We start from the raw sequence: 19,539 nt of genomic DNA on the forward strand, positions 1-19,539 counted from the left end.
TTGTCTTGTCTTTGTTTCTCTGTGTGTCCTTGCACTGGAATGTAGTCAGTATTTGTATCCTGTGTGTTTTCATTCTTTCAGGATTGAGGATTTTGAGTTTTCAGGATTTTGGGTGTCAGTCTTATGAGATTTGAGATCGTGGGTTTTCAGTCTTCTGAAGTGAATCCAAATGCTTACACAAGCTACATCTCAGATGTTGTAGTAACTGTACCACAGATGGATGCTTACACAAGCTACATCTCAGATGTTGCAGCAACTGTACCACAAACGGATGCTTACACAAGCAACATCTCAGATGTCGTTGTAACTGTACCACAGCTGGATGCTTACACAAGCTACATCTCAGATGTTGTAACTGTACCACAGATGGATGCTTACACAAGCTACATCTCAGATGTTGTAGTAACTGTACCACAGATGGATGCTTACACAAGCTACATCTCAGATGTTGTAGTAACTGTACCACAGCTGGATGCTTACACAAGCTACATTTCAGATGTTGTAGTAACTGTGCCACAGACGGATTAACTGTACCACAGATGGATGCTTACACAAGCTACATCTCAGATGTTGTAGCTGTACCACAGCTGGATGCTTACACAAGCTACATCTCAGATGTTGTAGTAACTGTACCACAGCTGGATGCTTACACAAACTACATCTCAGATGCTGTAGAAACTGTACCACAGCTGGATGCTAATTGATAATTTTCAAATATCCATGGGAGAAGCTCTCCTTCCTTGGGAGGATCCTTCAAATTCACATGTCCCTTATCCAGTGCCTGTCTCACATTTTCAAATATTTTAGCTGGCATCCACTCCCATTATCAGGCTTTTCCCTGTTATTGTTGAGCCGTCATTTCATGCAAAAGTATTGCTCTTCAGAAGAAGATGGTATAGCCTGGTTCATCCTGGTGTAGCCTACCGATGCAACCATGTGTCATTTGTACTGTTGTGGCAGCCTGCAAACACCTAGGATTCTGCCGCTGCAGACCTCAGGAAGGAGGATGCCATTTACGAGCCTCCAGCTGAAAGTAACGAGCCAACATCTATATGCTTTTTTGGTAAAGCATGGTCCTAGAGACTACAGCATTTTGCTGCCCTGTCAGCAAAGAATCCAAAGCCCTGAACATGTGTGTAAAGAGAGTATATTCTTATGTTATACTGGAGCTTGGAGGACTCAGCTGCGCATCTCACCTGTCCATATTACAGTTCTCATTACTGGATAAGGCCATGGGAAAGCTTGTGGACCTCCAAGAGTCGTCTCTTGGAGTATATGATTTAGAGTCTCTGAACTCCTTCCAGGGTAGGCCTGTGTGTGGCCTGCTGTAACTTTAATTGTGATGATGCTATGACCTGGGTTGCAGGTTCAGACATGCACCTGCACAGAGTGACATGGCCACCATGACTGAAGAGTGCAGAAACTGCATTGTAAATGCCAGTTTTAAAGGGAAAATGCTTTTTGGTAAGATTTCTCAAGAGCCAATGGATGACCTGTTAAAGAAAAGACAAGTCATTCCCATCATGGAGGATTTTTGTAATTCATCTGCTGCCCCCCACCCCACCCCCCCCATTCTAGCTAGCCTCAGCAGAAGTCTTCTTGCTGCAAAAGAAAGTTCTGAAGCATTACATTGTCTTATCTCCTCCTGTGTGGGTTGAATCACCCAAGCGGATGAATCCAGCAATACAAGAGCAACAGTCTTGATAACCATCTGTTGCTAACTTTGGGAAGCAGTTGGCAGAATTTACATTGATTTATAGAGCCATCGCCATGCACTATTGAGTGCCAGACAAGGTCAAGCTCAGATATGTTGTAGATTTCCTAGATCCTCTTTAAAGAAGGTCCCACTAAGAGTCCAACTTGTCTCGCAGAACTTTTGGGATTTGCCAGACTGTTTTTTCAAAAGGAGTTGTAGAGGCAGTCCCTCATTCCAATGAGGGCATGATGTTTTGTGCTCATTTCTTCCTAGTTTTGAAGTGAGTAGTCATTTACATCTCTTTCTGGGCCTCATCATCTTCATTCAGCACTTCCAGCATATCTTGAACTGGATGATGATTCTCCAGGGCATCTTTCCACTGGTACAATTGGATCCTGGCTGGACCTAATTGTGAGTTTTAACATACCAGTGATTGAAGTTCAAACATTTGGCTGCTCCAGTTTGCCCTGGGTGGGCATCACTTCTGGTGCAAAGTTTTTCTTTGAGTGCTTTCTGCAGCCCCTAGGGTATTTATCAAGGTTTGGGGACTGTGGAGCCTTGCGGGAGAAGGATCTTCATGGGTTCCCCTACCGGAGTGTCTCCTGATAGCTCCATTTAAGGACTCCTTGGAAGTTTTTTTCTGGCTGGTCAGTCCTTTGGTTGCAAGTTTGGGAGATGATCATGATGTGGGAGAATTCCTATTAGACCATATCCCAGTACGTAGTCATCACAGGCACAGGGCGCGACAGTCTTTATTGCAGGCAATTTTTGTACTTTGAGAGGGCCCAGAATGCCTTGGCCCTGGCAGACTGGGTTTGGATTCAGTGCATGTTCTAAGTTGAGACCTTCTTTGTCTTCTTAATTGCTTTGATCTTCATTGTGTTATTTGCATGCGTGATGTTGTGGTGTTACCGTGTAATGTAAGATATCAGTGGCTGCAAACCTACCTTATCAGGTGCCCATGGATATGCTTTTAATGTCAGACCCTGTTGCTGTTCCACAGCAATGGACATTCCTTGCTAGCCCCTTGTTGGACCTCCCTTTCTTGCAGGTGAACATGTCACAAGTCATAGTGAAGGATATGCTATTGGCAAGGTTGTTGCTGTTGTTGTTGTGTCTTTCGGCTTTTCCCGGTTAGGGGTCGCCACAGCAAAGATGTGCTATTGGCAAGGTAAGGATCTCATTTTCTCTGAAATTATTGCAAGTAACAAGGTCCCTCTTAGATAAGGGGCTCAACATCAACCAGCAGTGTTCTTTGCTACAAAGGCATTTGAAACAGAACTTTTGTAGCCACTTCTTTTGTTAAATGACCAGTTCATCATGCTGTATTTAAATAAGCAAAAAAAAACAAGAGGTCATACTCCTGTCCAGTGAGGAAGTGAGATTCTAGCAGTTGGCCCAAGAAGGAGGTATTACTCTCTTAGTGGTTCACATACCAGTGTTAATGAATGAGCTGGTGGACTGTCAAGTCCTTTCCTAGAATTGTGGGTTTGGAGACTGCAATTGGTCCTTATCTTCTGGAAGTGAGACACTCCAGATATGAACCTGTTTGCCACCCACCAAAATCTGGGTCTCGCTGTGTTCTGTTAAGTACAGCAGGGAAAGGTGGAAACTGCAGGGGATATGTTCTCCATTCCAAGGCAGACAATGTTTGGCATGCCTTCTCGCCACTCCCATGAATCCCATGCCACATTACAGAGTAGAGGGAAAGAACGACCCAAACTAATTCGCATTGCCTTTTGAAGATAGAAAAGGCAGTAGTTTCAGTCTGTTCAGTTCCTGGTTGTATAAGAAAGTCTTCCATTTCTAGACGTGGACATAACCTTTGGCTGGGTTGACATCTAGCTCCAACTCACAACTTAGCATCGAATAAAAACCCTTTGATGCATGTAGGCCTTGTGATGGGTGTTTTAGAAGTACATGAGGCTCCATGGAAGACTTCCATTTGGCAGGCATACAGCACCAAGTGAAAATGCCTCCTCTTTTGAGGAGAGCAGTATCTTTTGTTTCATCTTGCAGGTGGTTCTGCTGTACGAGTCTTATAATTCAATGATTAGGTGTATGTTACAGTTGTTTATACCCGGCATGACCTTATGGCAGGGAGAACTGTGGACCAGCACCAGCTAGTTAACTAGTTCCTTAAAGAGTGCTGCAGTTCTGTCATTTGAATAACCCTTCATCTCCATGTAATTTGAACTTTGATAGACTCATCTTTTTCTTGTTGAGATTCACTGATTTAGGAGTAGTGAAATTTGTATTGGAAAGACACATTTGTCTGAAAGCCTTCAGGTATTGGGAACCTTATGTGGTCTTTTACAAGGAGCGTTTGTCTCTTGAGGAATAAGACAAGCTTCCTCCAGAAAGTGGTGCCTGAATTGTCCTTGAAATAGCCCATTTCATTTCCTGGGCAGAAACCATGGAAGGCAGAACTGTTACTCTTTGAATGTGCATTACCAGCTTAAATTTCACCTGAAGTGGATGCATTGATGTACAAAACCTCAGCAGTAGTTTATCTTTTTTGCTCCAGGAAAAGGCTAAACAAACCTTTTTTAAGGGACTAACAAGTTGCCAACTGCTTCGTTTTTAGTTATTATACTGTTTACCACTAAATGGTAAAGGTTGCAGTCAAAGACCCCTTCAGTAGACGCTCACTACATGAATGTCTGCATTGTAGACATCTGGACCTCAACCACTTGGTCTTTTATGCATGTCTACACTAACCTTTATTGGCTCAGCAGCAACACCAATGAAAAGACAGGCTTCCTTTGGTAGTCCTTTGCTTCAGGATTTAGTCCCTTAAATCTTGATCAATGGGCTGTCCTCTTTTTTCGTCTGTTGTATTGGTTTACTTCTTGGGATTCAACCCAGTCTTGGGGTCCACCAAGGAGGCAAATCAAGGTAAGAAGTAACAAATGCCATCTTACTGTATAATTTGATTTATGAGGGTACCTCCTTTGGTAGATCACAGACTCCCAGGTTCTCCTCCCTGTACCTGAACAGGCCTGTGTCCAGCTTTGATCATTGGAGTTCTCTATAAATCAGGTCAGTATGCACCTGTATACTTATTAGTGGAAATGCCAATACTTCAGTATTATCTCTCGATTTAAATGAAGTGCATTTGCTAGTGGTAGGAGATGAACTGACAGGTTCAGGGGCTAGGTGCACTTTATATAGTCAGCAGGTAACATCACAGTATGCAGCAAAACTAAGGGGATTGCACTCTGAACACAAACTATTCCAAGAAAAAATGACGCTTTGTATGTGGTGAAGAGGACGCGTTCAGTTGTAGGACCCATCAAGCAGGATCTCATAAAATGACTTCTTAACTGATACAGCAAGAACTTCACTATTATTTTCTGTACTATTTTTCTTAAATATAATGATATTTGAAGAATTGTAGTGAATCTATAATGTTACATTATTGGTAGAATGTTTTGTCATTCAGTGAATTTATTTTCTATTTCTGATTCATTTGGGTTCCTTTTTTGTCCATGAAGATTAAATGACAGAATGACTTCAGCTGTTTTATTTTTATAAGTATCTACTCCATATCTATTTAGAGCAATGTCGTACAGTAGACTGATTTGTGCTCCTTGCTTACTGAACACCTTGTTTTGTAGGTGTGACAATGTGCGTGTATACAAACTGGGTCTTTTGTCTGGTCTTTGGTGGACATTGGCTTTGATGTGTTGGATCAGTGATCGTGTTTTCTGTGAAATCTGGTCATCGTTTAATTTTCCATATTTGCACTGTGTTTGGTAAGTAAAAAAGTATGTTTATAGCTTTCATACAGTTTGTATGCTGCAAAATATTTTTACACACACACACACACACACACACACACACACACACACACACACATACACACTATGGTCTTGTTTAGATAGATAGACTGTACAGTATTTAAGAAAACTGTGCTGTAGTAACACATTGCAGCACGTTGCAATGTACACTCAGTGGGTATAAGAAATTGTGTAGATATAGTGTCGTAATTTACAAATCATGTACTACAGAAAAAAAGTATTATCATGAATGGCAAAAACATAGCATGATAGTAATGAGGTGTGGAATATGCTGCTGTGGATACATAATCAGAATTAGCTAGGTCACTAAAACACAGCAGCTAAGTAATGTACTACTAAAGTGAATTAATTACTAATCCCCAAATGTAATTACACCTACCCCTATACCCAGTACCTGTATAGTAGTTCTAAATATTTCATAATGTCCAAGATAGCTTACTGTACTTCCAAGGATTTTCTGTGTACTGAGACAAATAGGGTTAGGACAGGGGAACAGCACTTAGTGTTGTTGTCTTACAGCACTTGGTTCCCCAGTTCAGTTCTCATCTCGGCTGCCTTCTTTGCAAAGTGTGCACATCCTGCCTTTGTGGCTGTTTTCACTGACTACCCTAAATTCATTCCACACCGTAATAATGTGTCAGGGTTGAATTGCATCATTTGAAGTTGTTCCACAAAGTGGTGTTTATAACTGGCTCCTCAGTGCCTGGACCAACAAAGAAAATACTCAAAAGTACTCCAGCACTCAACAAAGACTGATAAAAACTTTTATTTAATGCAGCCATACAACCGTTTTTTTTTTGTGTTTGTGTGTGTGTGTCCACATTAAATAAAGGTTTATTGTACTGCATTGACTGCTTTTAATGTTTTGATTATTTAATGAATTTGTACGTGTTGCATCTTTTGAGTACAGAGACAGGCTCCATTCCCCTGTGGTCATGCATTGGATTTAGTGGGGTTTTGGAGAATTAATAAAGATATTTAAGTATATTATCAATTTACATACAGTGCTGTCCATTTGCAAAATAAGGAATTTATCCTTAAAATCCTTATTTATTCAGCTTCAGCTCTTGTGTTTGTATGGGGGCACTTCCATTTACTCTACTGACCCATTACATACAAGTAGCATACAGATTGCTGGCTGTGTACCTTGGTTAGGCAGGTCCACTGACATTTGATATGAGTCTGAACCTCATTTAGACAATCATCGTAATGGGTTAGAGCTTAACTAGGAGGATACTGAGCCAGAGGTCAACACTTCTTTTCCTAGAAAGCTAAGATGTCCTCTTAAGAGAGTCACAGTAGTGCTGGACGGGGAAAATGACATGAATCTTCCTATTCCAAAAAATGTGTAGGACACGTTTTTATTTGAAGCATAGTAAGGAAACAAGGGGATGCATTCCAGGTGTGCAGTGAAAATCAGTAGTAACATGAACCCAGGAAAGCAAGTATCTCAAGAATCGCCAGATAAGCTTTATTTGTTTACTGACACCAACTTCAGTCATACCAATCAGCACTTAATGACAGATCAAGCCAAATGGCAAGGTGCTTCAAGTTATTTACATGTACCAAAGCCTTCCTCTGTCTTTCTTGAGAACCCAACCGAGCCTACAAGCCTAGCTTATACGATGAATATTATAAATAGGAGTATTTTGCATGTTTACTCTAACTACCTTCTCTCAAACCAACTTTTAAAGTTTAAAACATCTGTTAGGTTTGGTAAACCAACACAACATATGTGTAGAACAGGGTCTGTAGGCCATGGTTCCTGTTTAGGGGGATTAATGAAGAGAGAGAGAGAGAGAGAAAGAAAAACAAAAAGGTCCAGTAGTTAGCCTTAGGATGTACTGGAATTGTGAGTAAGGTGTCAGAATAATCCTAATCTTCACTTTGGAAAGCCAGTTAGTGAGTTAGTCAGGGAATCCACATGGTCTGCAACAAAGCCTATATTGGACAGAATTTGTAGAAACAGCTCTAGGCTAATGATGCTGGATGCTGTGGGAAAATCTATGAAAATGGCTTCAGTCAGCTCTCTATTGACCAAATTTTGTAGGATGTTGTCATTCAACAGCCAGAAGGCATTTCTAGAGCACTTCCCTTTAATATATCTGGGCTGGTAGCTAGGTAGAAGGCCATATTTATTTACATTGTATTTTATCTGTACCTGTCATTTAACAAGGGATAGGGACAGCTAGATCAGTGTGTTTAACAAGTGGATGTAGTACTTTGAACCTTTGATAAGGGATTTACCACTTCCCCTTTCCAGGGTGAGAACCTGTGTCCTTTATGCACAGTAGTTCTTAATCTGTAGGTATGTGCGATCAAGAATTTCATAAAGCAGTGGAAGAACCCATTAGCACCTGGTTTTCCTAGCTTTAGGAAGTCCTACTAACATTTTTTTGTACCTGTTAAGTAGAAATTGCTGTTGATATGAAACAGTAAGATATAAGGAGGCGAAATATCAGTGAGCCGTACTGACCAGAGTTGACACCATATGGTCACATTAGTGACCTGTTGCTTAAATGGAAGTGTCAGTGATGGATCCATTTGGCTCACAAATCATTAGCTGTTATGGACGATCATTCAGCCAGACAGACTGTTGATCTCCCACCTAAAGCCACCAGGACCACCATGAATACAGTCTGTTTCTATTTCATATAGAATGATTTATGAAATATTACTTTTTTTACTTCGATGCATACCTTAGATGTGTAAAAGTAGCTTTTTCCTTTACATATCATTCTTATTTCTAGTTATCCCATACTGTATGTAATCCTGTTCAAGTTTGTAGAGTGTGCTGCCACTCTTTTAAATGGTTTCTCCTCCTCCCAAGTCTTCTTTGCTACATTCAGCATTCCAAGGGGATGTCTCCCATATAGTAATCAAATGAGTAAAACGTTGAAGTTTGGAGCACCTCTCTTACAGCAAACAGCAGAGAGGAAAGTAAGTGATCCCAGTTCTTACCATCCTTGTAGCATAGATTTCAGTTTTTTTTTTTTTGAAGCACCCTTCGAACCTGTGAGTTTGTGGGTTTTTCACTTACGTTTTTAATTGTTTTACTGTAAACCATTAACAAAGAAGGTGAATTACTCTTGACATAAATAGGATTCCCTGGTCTGTGAGTATTGCATTGGATATCCCTACCCTGGGGAAAATTAACACTTATTCTCTTATGCTGATTTAGCATTGGCTTTTTTAGAGGCACTGCTTTAGGAAAATTAGTATGATAGTCAATAACAGCTAGAATGTACTGGGAGCCATTACTGTATTTTACCAATAGAGCTACATGATGTATTTTTGTTTGCTTAAATGGGACTTCAGTAATAGGCCAACTTTTGAACCTAGGATGTGATACAGTCTTTTGACATGTTGTGCAGGTTATAGCTAAATTCACAATTTATTTCCTGTTACCGGGTCAACAAAACCTCACTAGAATTCTAGCACTGGTTTTGTCCAACCCTAAGTGTCCTTCCTGAAATTGAGAATATACTGTTTTCATTACAAGTATTCTGAAATATTCTGGAACTAAAGCTGGTTTGGTTCTTTTTCTTGTCTTTGTTTACCCTGTATGGCTAGTCATTCTTTAACTCAGAATATTTGTATGGGGATGGGGTCCATCTGCTCATTTGTTTTTCCTTCTGTTATAGCTAAATTTTATTTAACCCTGTTTAATGTATTGTCCTCCGAATGTGCTTTCTTAAAATTGTCATTGCTTATCTGCAAATCTTCTACCTCAAGAAGATTTCAGTCAGTAAATTGATAGAAACTGGAGAGTATACCCTCTTTACCTACAAATATATTTGTGGGTGTTTCATTTTCTAATCTTTCCTCTGCAAAAGGCAACTCAGGTCAATGACTTTCTTCTGATTTTTGTTTTGGCAGCTCTTTTTCTCTTGCCTGAGAAACGTTTGTCTCTTTAAGTACCTACAGCTGGCAGTCCTTTTTCTGATTAGACCTCTGATTTGGAATTACAGAGGGAATTTAGGACTGTGTTCATGTTCCCTTTATTGTTTTGATGGATTTACTGGTATGGGTCTGTCCCTGTCTGCCTCATCCCAAACATCTTTCATTGTTTTAATGGCTCTAATCTTCTGAAAAGTTTCCCTATCATTCATTATGGCTTCTTTTCTTTCATTTTCTGTACCAACTTATTTTACTGCTTAAAAAATCAGGGTTTTCTGGCAAGATTAAGTAAAGAATTTCAAATAACACACAGATTCTTCTCTCCAATCCTGGCAAAGTCAGAGTTTAGTGCATTTTGCAGTTTCTTCACTTATTCCTTTCTCTTTACCAGGACTGCACGTTGTTAAGTGTGACATTCTGCTGTTGCCCTCCCTTCCTTTCTCCAATTTTGTACTAGAGAAATGTACAGGACATTGTGTTCTTAGTAGTGTGCCAGGTTGCCCCCTCCCATAGTTCTAGCAAACATACGTTCCAGCAATGGAATAGCTATCCGTGCTCCCTCTCTGCATAATTCTCACATTGCCATGAACTGAGGGAAGTCTTGCCAAATTATTTTTTTATTCACTTTGATTTTGTTGCCTTTTCAGTCATTAACCCCACTAGTCAATTGGTCCATTTATTTCCCATCAATGAAGCAAGGGCAAGCTGTGTAAACTGTGGAGCTGAAATGTTGCACCAGTCAGACTGAGCTCAGTTTTCTTGGGTGCATATGTATCGAAAACAGCAAAATATGCCTCTTCATCATCATTCCAGCTTGGGGCGACCAGTACTGAAGTTGTTAGATTTAGATACTATGATACTGATCAAATGCCTGTTATTAATCGGATTCTTTTGCCAAAGAGCCAGACTGTGTTGATTTATTTTCATGTAGGTCTGCACGAAAGTCTCTGTAAGTGTCATCATTTTACAAAATGTAGCAATTCAGCCACAGAACAGAAAAAAAGAAAATCTCTCTCTTTTTGGTTGGGGTAAACACAGACTATAATAACTGTTCTCTCTTTCCAGTTGGGGGTAATTAGTGTGTGTGTGTGTGTGTGTGTGTGTGTGTGTGTGTGTGTGTGTGTGTGTGTGTGTGTGTATGCATATCTATATTTACAGGATTGTTCCTCGTTATATAGAGTAAAGTTGTCAACTCTTATTTCATTGAGTTTATACCTCTTTCCCCAGTTGGGATACATGGGGGTGAACCCTCCATAATGCTGGGTTGGGTTGCTGAAGGTTACATTCATGATATATATGTGTATCTGTGTGTATGTATATGTACATGTATAATTATATTTATATTTATGTTTATATTAATATTTTACATACATGTATATGTGTATTTTAAACCACAAGGTGTGACAAATATACTAAATATTCTGCTCCCACATGTATAGTAAACCTTTGTATTTCCATGTATATATATTTAGTTCTGTTGCTATGTGTGCCACATTTGTACCCGTTATCTCTAGTTATAGCTAAAAAGAAAAAGAGTCCCTCTGATTAGCCCACCTTTCTGGTAAAGAAATAACACACCAACAAATAAATACTGTAACTTATATCACCTCCCCTACAGCACAATATATTTATACAAACATGCACACAAGTAAAACATTTTAAAGGTTGTTAAGGTTTCTATGGTGATCATCTTTAAGTACTTAAAACTGTGGCTCCATGATAACAAAGTGAGTCATTTGTAATTACCTCATAGAAATGTAATCGTAAATGTGCAAAAACAATTTGAACATGAACAGCATTCTAGGGTAAAGAAAACAAACTGAAAAAGCATTTTTGCTGGGGGATAAGCTTTCCTGCACTCCCAATGTAGGGGCTGTAGCCGAAAATCAGGGACACATTTTAAACATTGCTTGTATAATTTTGGAAAGTTACTAGAATAAAATGTGTTACCACCATGCATTTCACTGCCAAGTTTTGAACCCAGGAGCCTGTGTACTACACTCAGAGCAGCATACCACTATGCCAAATCAACAGTTTTCTGAAAGACAGGAAGACCAAAACTTAAATGGCTAGCATTTACTGAATTCAGTTCTCACTTCTCACCATAGCTCTCAATGTCTTAGCACAACTAACCTGGACAAAGCCAATAATGGGGGAATACAGTCCAAAAATAGGGACAAATTTCAAATACTGATCTTATAAAGTCACAGTACTAGTTTTGTGATGTTGTCCTTTATGTATAAATAATGGAGTTAGGAGTGAATCTAATATTAAGATATTATTGCTTTCGTTTGACACTCTGTGACTGTGGTGAACTAATTTCTCTATTTTGTAATGTAGAATATTCAGGGTAAAAGAAAAATGTACATGGTTCATTAAGTGAAATTGTGAAGAAGAATTATCTGTAGCACCCCATTTCCTGCCTTCAACCTTCCACTTTATTTTGCTAGCCATTTTACCAAATGAATTGCCACGTAAACATTGGATGACAGTCCTCCCTTACCCTAACCATCCCTCGTAACAGCATGTACTGCACACATCACAGCTTCTCTATGACCATTGTGCCAACTGGTCAAAGCTTCTCAGTGACCAGTTGGCTTAATGGTTAAGGGTTTTGCCTCCCATGGATAAGGTACATGGTTCATTCCTGACCTCTGAACAATACCTGTTTAGAGGTTGTATGTTCTCCCTTTGTCTCTGTGGAGCTTCTCTCACCTCTAAAAAATATGCTGTTTGTTTCCATCTAAATAATGATGCAGTGGGCAGCAGCAAAGACTTCTCAAGGTGACCTATAGGGGAAGACTTGTATAAACCCACTGCTTTGGACATCTACTGTGGTGCAGTATTCTTATGATAGGGGAACATTGATCACAGACTGCATGCTGTGGCAAGGCTAGACACTGAATGGTATAAAATATGGCTCTAGGTGATTTAGTCATGTTGATTAATGTTACCAAATGGGCATGGGTATTTGGAGGTGATAAGTGGCTTTAGGGTCTGACCTATGTTATGGACCCCATGCTAACAGTGAGAGGGGTGTATGTGCCCCTATTGGCCAGTGTGTGCCTGCCATAAAGCCCAGCAGCCCTGAGTCATTAAGCTGCTGGCCTGCTGGTGTCCAGTTGCCTAGCTTGGGTTACCTGGGATAGCTCTGTTGAGCAAAAGCTGAACATAAAAAACAATCAACCTGCTGAACATGAACTAAGAATTGCTACAGTCAGTGTAGGTTTACTGACAGACTATAAGAGGCTTTCATTTTTTTTGTGTACTTTTTAGTTTCATGTCTAGTTGCATTATGTTCTCATTAACTTGATGGTCATTTGTTCTGCCATATTGTTTTAGGATTTTTTTTCTTATATTGCACATTTTATTGATATTTGAGGATAACCACACTGGTTCGCTTGTAAACCTCACAATTTGCTTGGACTTGGTTGACATTTGTCCAGGTATAAGTAAAACTGTCCTGCATAAATATTATCAACATTATGGGTAATACGATTATATTCTAATTTAGAAACATCATTATAGAATTATAGGAGGTTTAAAAATTTAAAGTCCTTGAATTATATGATATTTATTTCTGTCACATTGTTGATTTAGATACAGAAAGTTACTAGTTTATAGTCTGATTTGACCAATAAGGGGCATGCTTTGCAGATGGTATATGCAGATGTTTAGTTTGTTATAACCAAGTCTAGTAAATTATTTTCTTTGGTAGATTCAGTAACAGTCTGGACAAGGGAATTCTTGTTTATAAAATCTAAGAATTTTGTGCCTGTCCTGCATTGATGGTGTGGGCTCCCCAGTTAAAAATGTAAAAAAAGAGAGAGAAAAAAATCACCTACAATAATAGTGGTCCTGCTTATGGGGAGTTTGTCAAGAATGTTTAGGATAGTATCTGTGTGATTTTTTTGGAGACATGGGGAGGGTTCTATAACATGCAGTGATCTGATAATTAATTTTATTTAGTGTGATTTGAATCTATATAAGCTCCACTTGATGGTCTGGCTGGAGGTAATGTGATCCCTAACAAGTATGGATAAACTACCACATTTTTCATCAAATCTATATTAGTGGAAAGCACAAAACCCAGGTATTGGGAGGGTGCTGTCTGGACACTTAAACCAGGTCTCCTTGACAACACAGGCCTCCAAGTCTAGCAGTTTGTTTAGATTTCTAGCACTAAGTAGAGCCACCGTGGTGGTGCAGTAGTACATTTGTTTAGGAAGTTAGCTTTAGAGGTCCATCAGTTCGACCTTGCCTAAAAAATGCAAAATAGAGACAGCTAAAGCCTTTTCCAGTAAGCAGAAGCCTTGAAGTAAGAAGTACACACCATGCTTGGTGAAACAAGTGTAGTTGTCAAGCATCAAATCCCATGCGGACACGTACCGGATCCCCCTAGAATGACACTAGGTGCTTAACAAGTTCTTAAAGCCAACCATCTTTTCTTTATATCTTGGCACCATTTTTGGTGATGGAAGGATTCAATCAGTAAGAGACCACTATCGTGTCACCACCATATCCTTCAGGTTTCTGTGTACCAGGTCATTTACCCGCACATGGGTCACAGCCATGCCCTAATCATATTTGTCTGGTTTATGAGTCCCAAGCGCCATTGTAACATCATCAGTCTTGGCCACTGAGTGAGACAGATCACTATCACCCAGTTTTTGTTTTCCATGCTTGTAAGTGTAGAATATGTGTGCCTGTCTATGGAGATACCAACCACTAGTAAATTTCTGTCTGTGTTTGTGTTTAAAGATTGCTGTAGCATATTTGGTCTAGGATGTTCTGTTTACTGGTGACTTTCATCTGTGTTGCCACTAATCAGTGCTTCAGTGCTTAGATTGCTCTGCGACTTCCACGTACAAATCCATTGCAGCTTGAGCTTGGATGTTTTAGTGTCTCAGTATATGTTAATTTAGTGTGAGTATGTGTAGAGTGTGGTGCAGGTGATACCCAAAGGATTTGTTTGTTTGTTTGTGAGAATGTGTCATCAGATTTGGCTAGGTACTTGCATCACAAGTAGACAATGATGAGTTAAGTAAAGAATCATTATCTGTGAGCACCAGGCACTTCTTACATTGCCTGAGTATACCATGTGCTATCAGTCTGGCAACAGAGGGTGGACTAACTGGAATACCTTCCATTCTACATAAAATAAAAAAAACGAACAGAATCACCATGGCTAAAGGAAAAACTTTAAAACTTTAATATAAGAACAGAGTAAGTGCTTTTGCGGCCTAGCAGCCACTTCTTCAGACTCAAGAAACAGCAGCATTCTTTTCCCTATTTAAAAGTAGTCAATTAGTCAAATTAATTAAGAACTCCATCCTCTTAAAGACACACAGACCAATACAGTGCTAACACACTGTCAGCACTTAGTAAAAATTTTACAAAGGAAAAACTTAAAACCACACATCTCAAACATTTTTCATACATAAATGATATGCATCCCCCACCAACTCTGAGATCACACTACAGCAAGGAAAAGGGAATATTCCCATTCTGTGCTGTATTGTAATCTCCGTACTCCATTTTTGAAGTTTTGGTACTTCGACCAACTGGGTTCGACCAAGTGAGTTTCAAAGTACTGAAACTTCATAAAAATGAAGAGTGATTTCCTGAACAGAGGATGTACTGAGAAAGAGATTGATAGTAATATTACCCAGCTACTGAAAGAGAGAGATACTAGGGGTTGACCGTATTTCTCTGAGCAATGTCCCAGACGAGTGTTTGAACATAGGCTTGCTAGTGCAGGAATGGTGAGGGTTCCTATGACCTTCTCGAGTGATGTCAATGGTTTTAGTGACATCACTAAAAAGAACTAGGGTATATTGGAAGTGTGTGAGGAGGTTAAAGAGGTGGTTAATGAGAGGCCTAGGTTTTCATTTAGGAACAATCTTTCACTGAAAAGACAGTTATGTTATAGGTCAGGATTGACTAGGACATCCCCTGTCTCACAAAGACATGGTATGTACCCCTGCAGAAATTGCACTTCCTGTGAATATATTTATACAGGTATGAGTTTTAGACATCCACAGACAGGAGTAATGGTTGATTGTAACTTTTATGCAGACTGCAAAACTAGGAATGTGATTTAGTTTCGTTTTTGTGAGGCCTGTTTTGGGTTCTACATAGTTAAGACTAATCGATCTTTGAGCGAACGTATTTCTGCAGATGTTGGAGATATCAGGAACATTAAACAGAGTAGTGCTTTAGAACATCATGTTTGAGTCAGTGGGCCCCAGCACCGTTTTACGTTTTTTGTTTTTGAAATTGTGAGAGATAACATTTGAGTGGGCGATATTAGGAATAAGACTAAGCTGGTTGAATTACGTTGGATTATTTTAATGCAGTAAATACACCAGGAGTAAATGACATGGTATGTATTAAACCATTGTTGCGGGCACGGGCACTCCCCCGTTGATGTTTTTTTATATTTTTTTTATATATATATATATATATTTTTATGCATGAAAATTTATTGAGATGTGTGATTTTAAGCTGCTGTTTTTCCTTTGTAAAATTTTTACTAAGTGCTGACAGTGTGTTAGCATTGTATTGGTCTGTGTGTCTTTAAGAGGATGGAGTTCTTAATTAATTTGCCTAATTGACTGCTTTTAAATAGGGAGAAGAGTGCTGCTAATACTTGAGTGTGAAGAAGCGACTACAAGGCCGGGAAAGCGCTTACTCTGTTCTTATATTAAAGTTTTTCCTTTAGCCATGGTGATTCTGTTCATTTTTTTTATTTTATCTATTTCTGCTTCTGTACTGTTTGACAGAATCATTTCCAAGATCCATTTTTTATCTACATACCTTCCATTCAGTGAGATATAAGAGAAATAATATAATAATGTTTCAGCTCCTGAAGAAAAGTAGATTAATTAAGGTTTGAGGACTAAGTTAACAGTACACAGTCAGTATTCTAATCTTACCAAGCTCTAAGGTTAGCTTGTTGGGCAAATAAGAGAAGATAATAGTGTTTTGGCTCCTAGTTAAGAAATTGATTTGGGATAAAGTAATAAATATAGATAAGATATTAGGTTCTAGCACCAGAAACAGGTTTGCAGTAAATAATTTTGTATAATCTGGCTATGAGTTCTACAGTAATAATAATATCCATTTGTTAACCAGGTAGGCCCACTGAACACACAGTCCCTTTTCAGGAATGATCTGGGAGCATTGTCCTGTTAAGTGACATGCTCAGGGTTTTATAGTAGGTGAACAAGGGTTGAAGGAATCAAACCCTGTACCACAGGAACTACAGCCCACAGCCTTAACCATCTGCACAAGCTACCAGAGTCTAAACTGGCTGTGAGATTGTCTTTCGGTGTATGAGAATATACAGCTGCATAATTCTGTGAGTTATACAGCTTTAACTAGAGAGTGGAGTTAACAAGGATTCTTAAAAGCGAATTTGAAACTGAAAGTGCCTATGTTCGATACAGAGTTACACAGTGCAGTGCAATGCGTAGCACTGCCCACCTATTGTTAAGCTAAAGAGATAAAGTGAAAGAACCAAAAAGAAAGCAGCTAGCCCTCCAGCTAGTAATGTCTACCCCTCAGAAACAGCAGCAGATTATTCCGTCACTGAATATCACTACTACTCTCAGCAAGTTTAATCCTAACCAGAAAACCATCCAAAATTGTAATTTAATGTAAAATTAAACATAAAAGTGGAGAAAAAAGTTTGTAAAGTCCCAGGGATAGAAAACACTTTGTTTAGTAAAATGGGAATTTAATCTACTAAAATAACAAAGGAGAACACTTAGTGTAGCAAAATGGATGATCCGTTCATCACACAGCTAGGTTACTGTAAAATGGACAACACAAACAATTTGTACTGAAACATTTTCCTTTCTCGTGCATTACTATTGAGCAGCAAGCAGAAGTAGAATAGAGTGTGCTGCATTGTGGGATGCACAGATGTAATGGGGTGAAACTCTAGCTGAAGTTGACAGCTAGGACATTGACACTAACCTTTAAATCAGATGAAGTGGTATGATAAGAATGTAGCTTGCTGCAGCTTGCTGCAGTAGAAGGTGTTGCTTCTGAGTTGCAGTTTACATTAAAAAAGCCACATGGTTGTCTTTGGAAGAGATTGTGGCTTTCAGGTTTTCTTTTCATTTATTTATATTTCAGTTGGACGATCAGGTAAGTAGACAGGTCAGCAGAGCTTTTTTAACCATGCCTTGGACCAAATGGCACATTATACACCATTACAGGAATAGGTAGGCAAGAGGTAAGGTAACAAAGTAAAAATAATACTTTTGGCGCTTACAATGTGCACAATAATGATTACAATTCTGCAGTCATTCAAAGGGTAAGTTATATCTTTACATATAATAAGTTTGGCATATGCATGAGGTGCTATGACTAGCCATTTTGTCTGAATTTTTTGTTCTTTTAGTTTAGTTCTGAACATTTCCAGTGTGTCCTGTTGTCTCGTGTCTCCTGGGAGTTGATTCCAAACTGTATGTGCCAATTTGGAAAATACATATTCTCCTGTGGAGGTCTGGAAATGTGGGTTACAGTAGTCTCTTGACTGGCTTATGTTGTGCAGTGCAAGAAAGTAATATCAAATGTCAGTGAGTTGTTGGTATCCATTTTGGCAGTAGTGAATTATGGGTTTGACTGTAGGCCTGTTGTACCAGTCATGACTAACGCCACATCTTGAATATGGTGTCTAATTCTAGAAGCCCTACTGGGAGGGTAAACTACTAAATCATTTGCAGAAGGGAGCTAGAGAGATAGTGTGAGATGTGCTTGGCTTAGCACACTGATTACACACGTGTGAGTCTAGAAAGGAGGGGAATAATGGTGTAATGTACCACATGACAAGAGGTTGTCAGGTATATAAGAATTAGAAATAGTGACAGTAAGGCAAAGTTACTACTTCAGTTGCAGAAAACAGCTACCAAGATAGTGTGAGAAATGCTTAGCACACTGAATGCACAGACACGCGTGACAAGAGAAGGCGGAGATATTGTTGTAATGTACCACATGATCACATGACAAGAGGTTCACAGGTATATAAGAATTAGGAATAGAGAGACTCCACAAGGCAGAGTGGCAGATAAATATGGGACAGTTTAAAATTGAGATTAGAAAGTATTACTTTGTGGCGAACGTGGTGAGGACTTTGGAATTTGAAACTGAAAATGCCTGAGAAGGAAGTGGAGCAGTACAAGTCAGCAGATGGATACAGATGATTCATAGCATAGGTGAAAAGAGAGTAGATGTAATGTTTGGGTGAACTCAGTGGATATTGATTTTTCCTGTTTCTGTCTTCATGTTATTAGGCTTTTAGTTTGCCTCAGTGTGTGTGTGTGTGTGTGTGCGTGTGTGTGTGTGTGTGTGTGTGTGTGTGTGTGTTTGTGTGTGTGTGTGTGTGTGTGTGTGTGTGTGTGTGTGTGTGTGTGTGTGTGTGTGTGTACTGTCTGTTCATACAGGTATATGTAAAGTTACTGAAAGATCATAGCATTGAAGGAGAACCTATCGCACAGACCTTCCCCTGTACTACAGCTCATCATAACTCACACATTTATTGTACATGACATACATAGTCCTCAGCACCTGTAGGTACACGAAACACCAAAGATCAGTTGTTTACATAGGGGATTCTTCCCCACAATCCTTCGCTTATATATACTAACAGGATCACACAAGTGCAAAGTCCAAACAAAGCGAGTCACTCCCAGCAGCAAAGCATAAGATACACAGGCGGAGATACTGATATTCAACCATAAGCATAACAGTGCTACCTATACCAATATGTATATTAATGCAGTTGTACAATAGCTTCTTAGAGCTCTTAACTGCTCTGCCTTTTCTCTCTGGAAGCACCCATTGTTTATTGCAATAATATTGCTCTCAGTTACTGTACATTACATTATACTTTCTCTTAACAATTAGTACCACACTGAGATGCATTCAAGAACTTGACCATGTAATGACATTGACAGATTCCATATCATTTTTATAAATGTATAAATGTATTTTACATACATACATATAATATATTTTCTGTAAATACAAAAATATAAATATATATGTCTGTGTATATAGCTTTGATTGGTGAACGTTTTCTTTGCATGCTGAATTTGTAAGAAAATTCATTGGTGGTAAATCAAATTA

General features: G+C 39.1%; 1 protein-coding gene across 1 annotated transcript in view; it reads left to right on the forward strand.

The window, feature by feature from the left end:
* ACER2 (alkaline ceramidase 2) overlaps nucleotides 1–19,539 on the forward strand; it is a 212,621-nt gene that overhangs the window by 185,639 nt on the left and 7,443 nt on the right. The window contains exon 5 of the mRNA XM_044067198.1: nucleotides 5,317–5,454. Within this exon, the coding sequence (XP_043923133.1) occupies nucleotides 5,317–5,454 (138 nt within the window). The remainder of the gene's footprint in view (nucleotides 1–5,316; nucleotides 5,455–19,539) is intronic.

Source organism: Protopterus annectens, chromosome 3.part1, assembly GCF_019279795.1.
Source record: "Protopterus annectens isolate FY-2018-M chromosome 3.part1, PAN1.0, whole genome shotgun sequence".
NCBI classification, from domain to species: Eukaryota; Metazoa; Chordata; order Ceratodontiformes; family Protopteridae; genus Protopterus; species Protopterus annectens.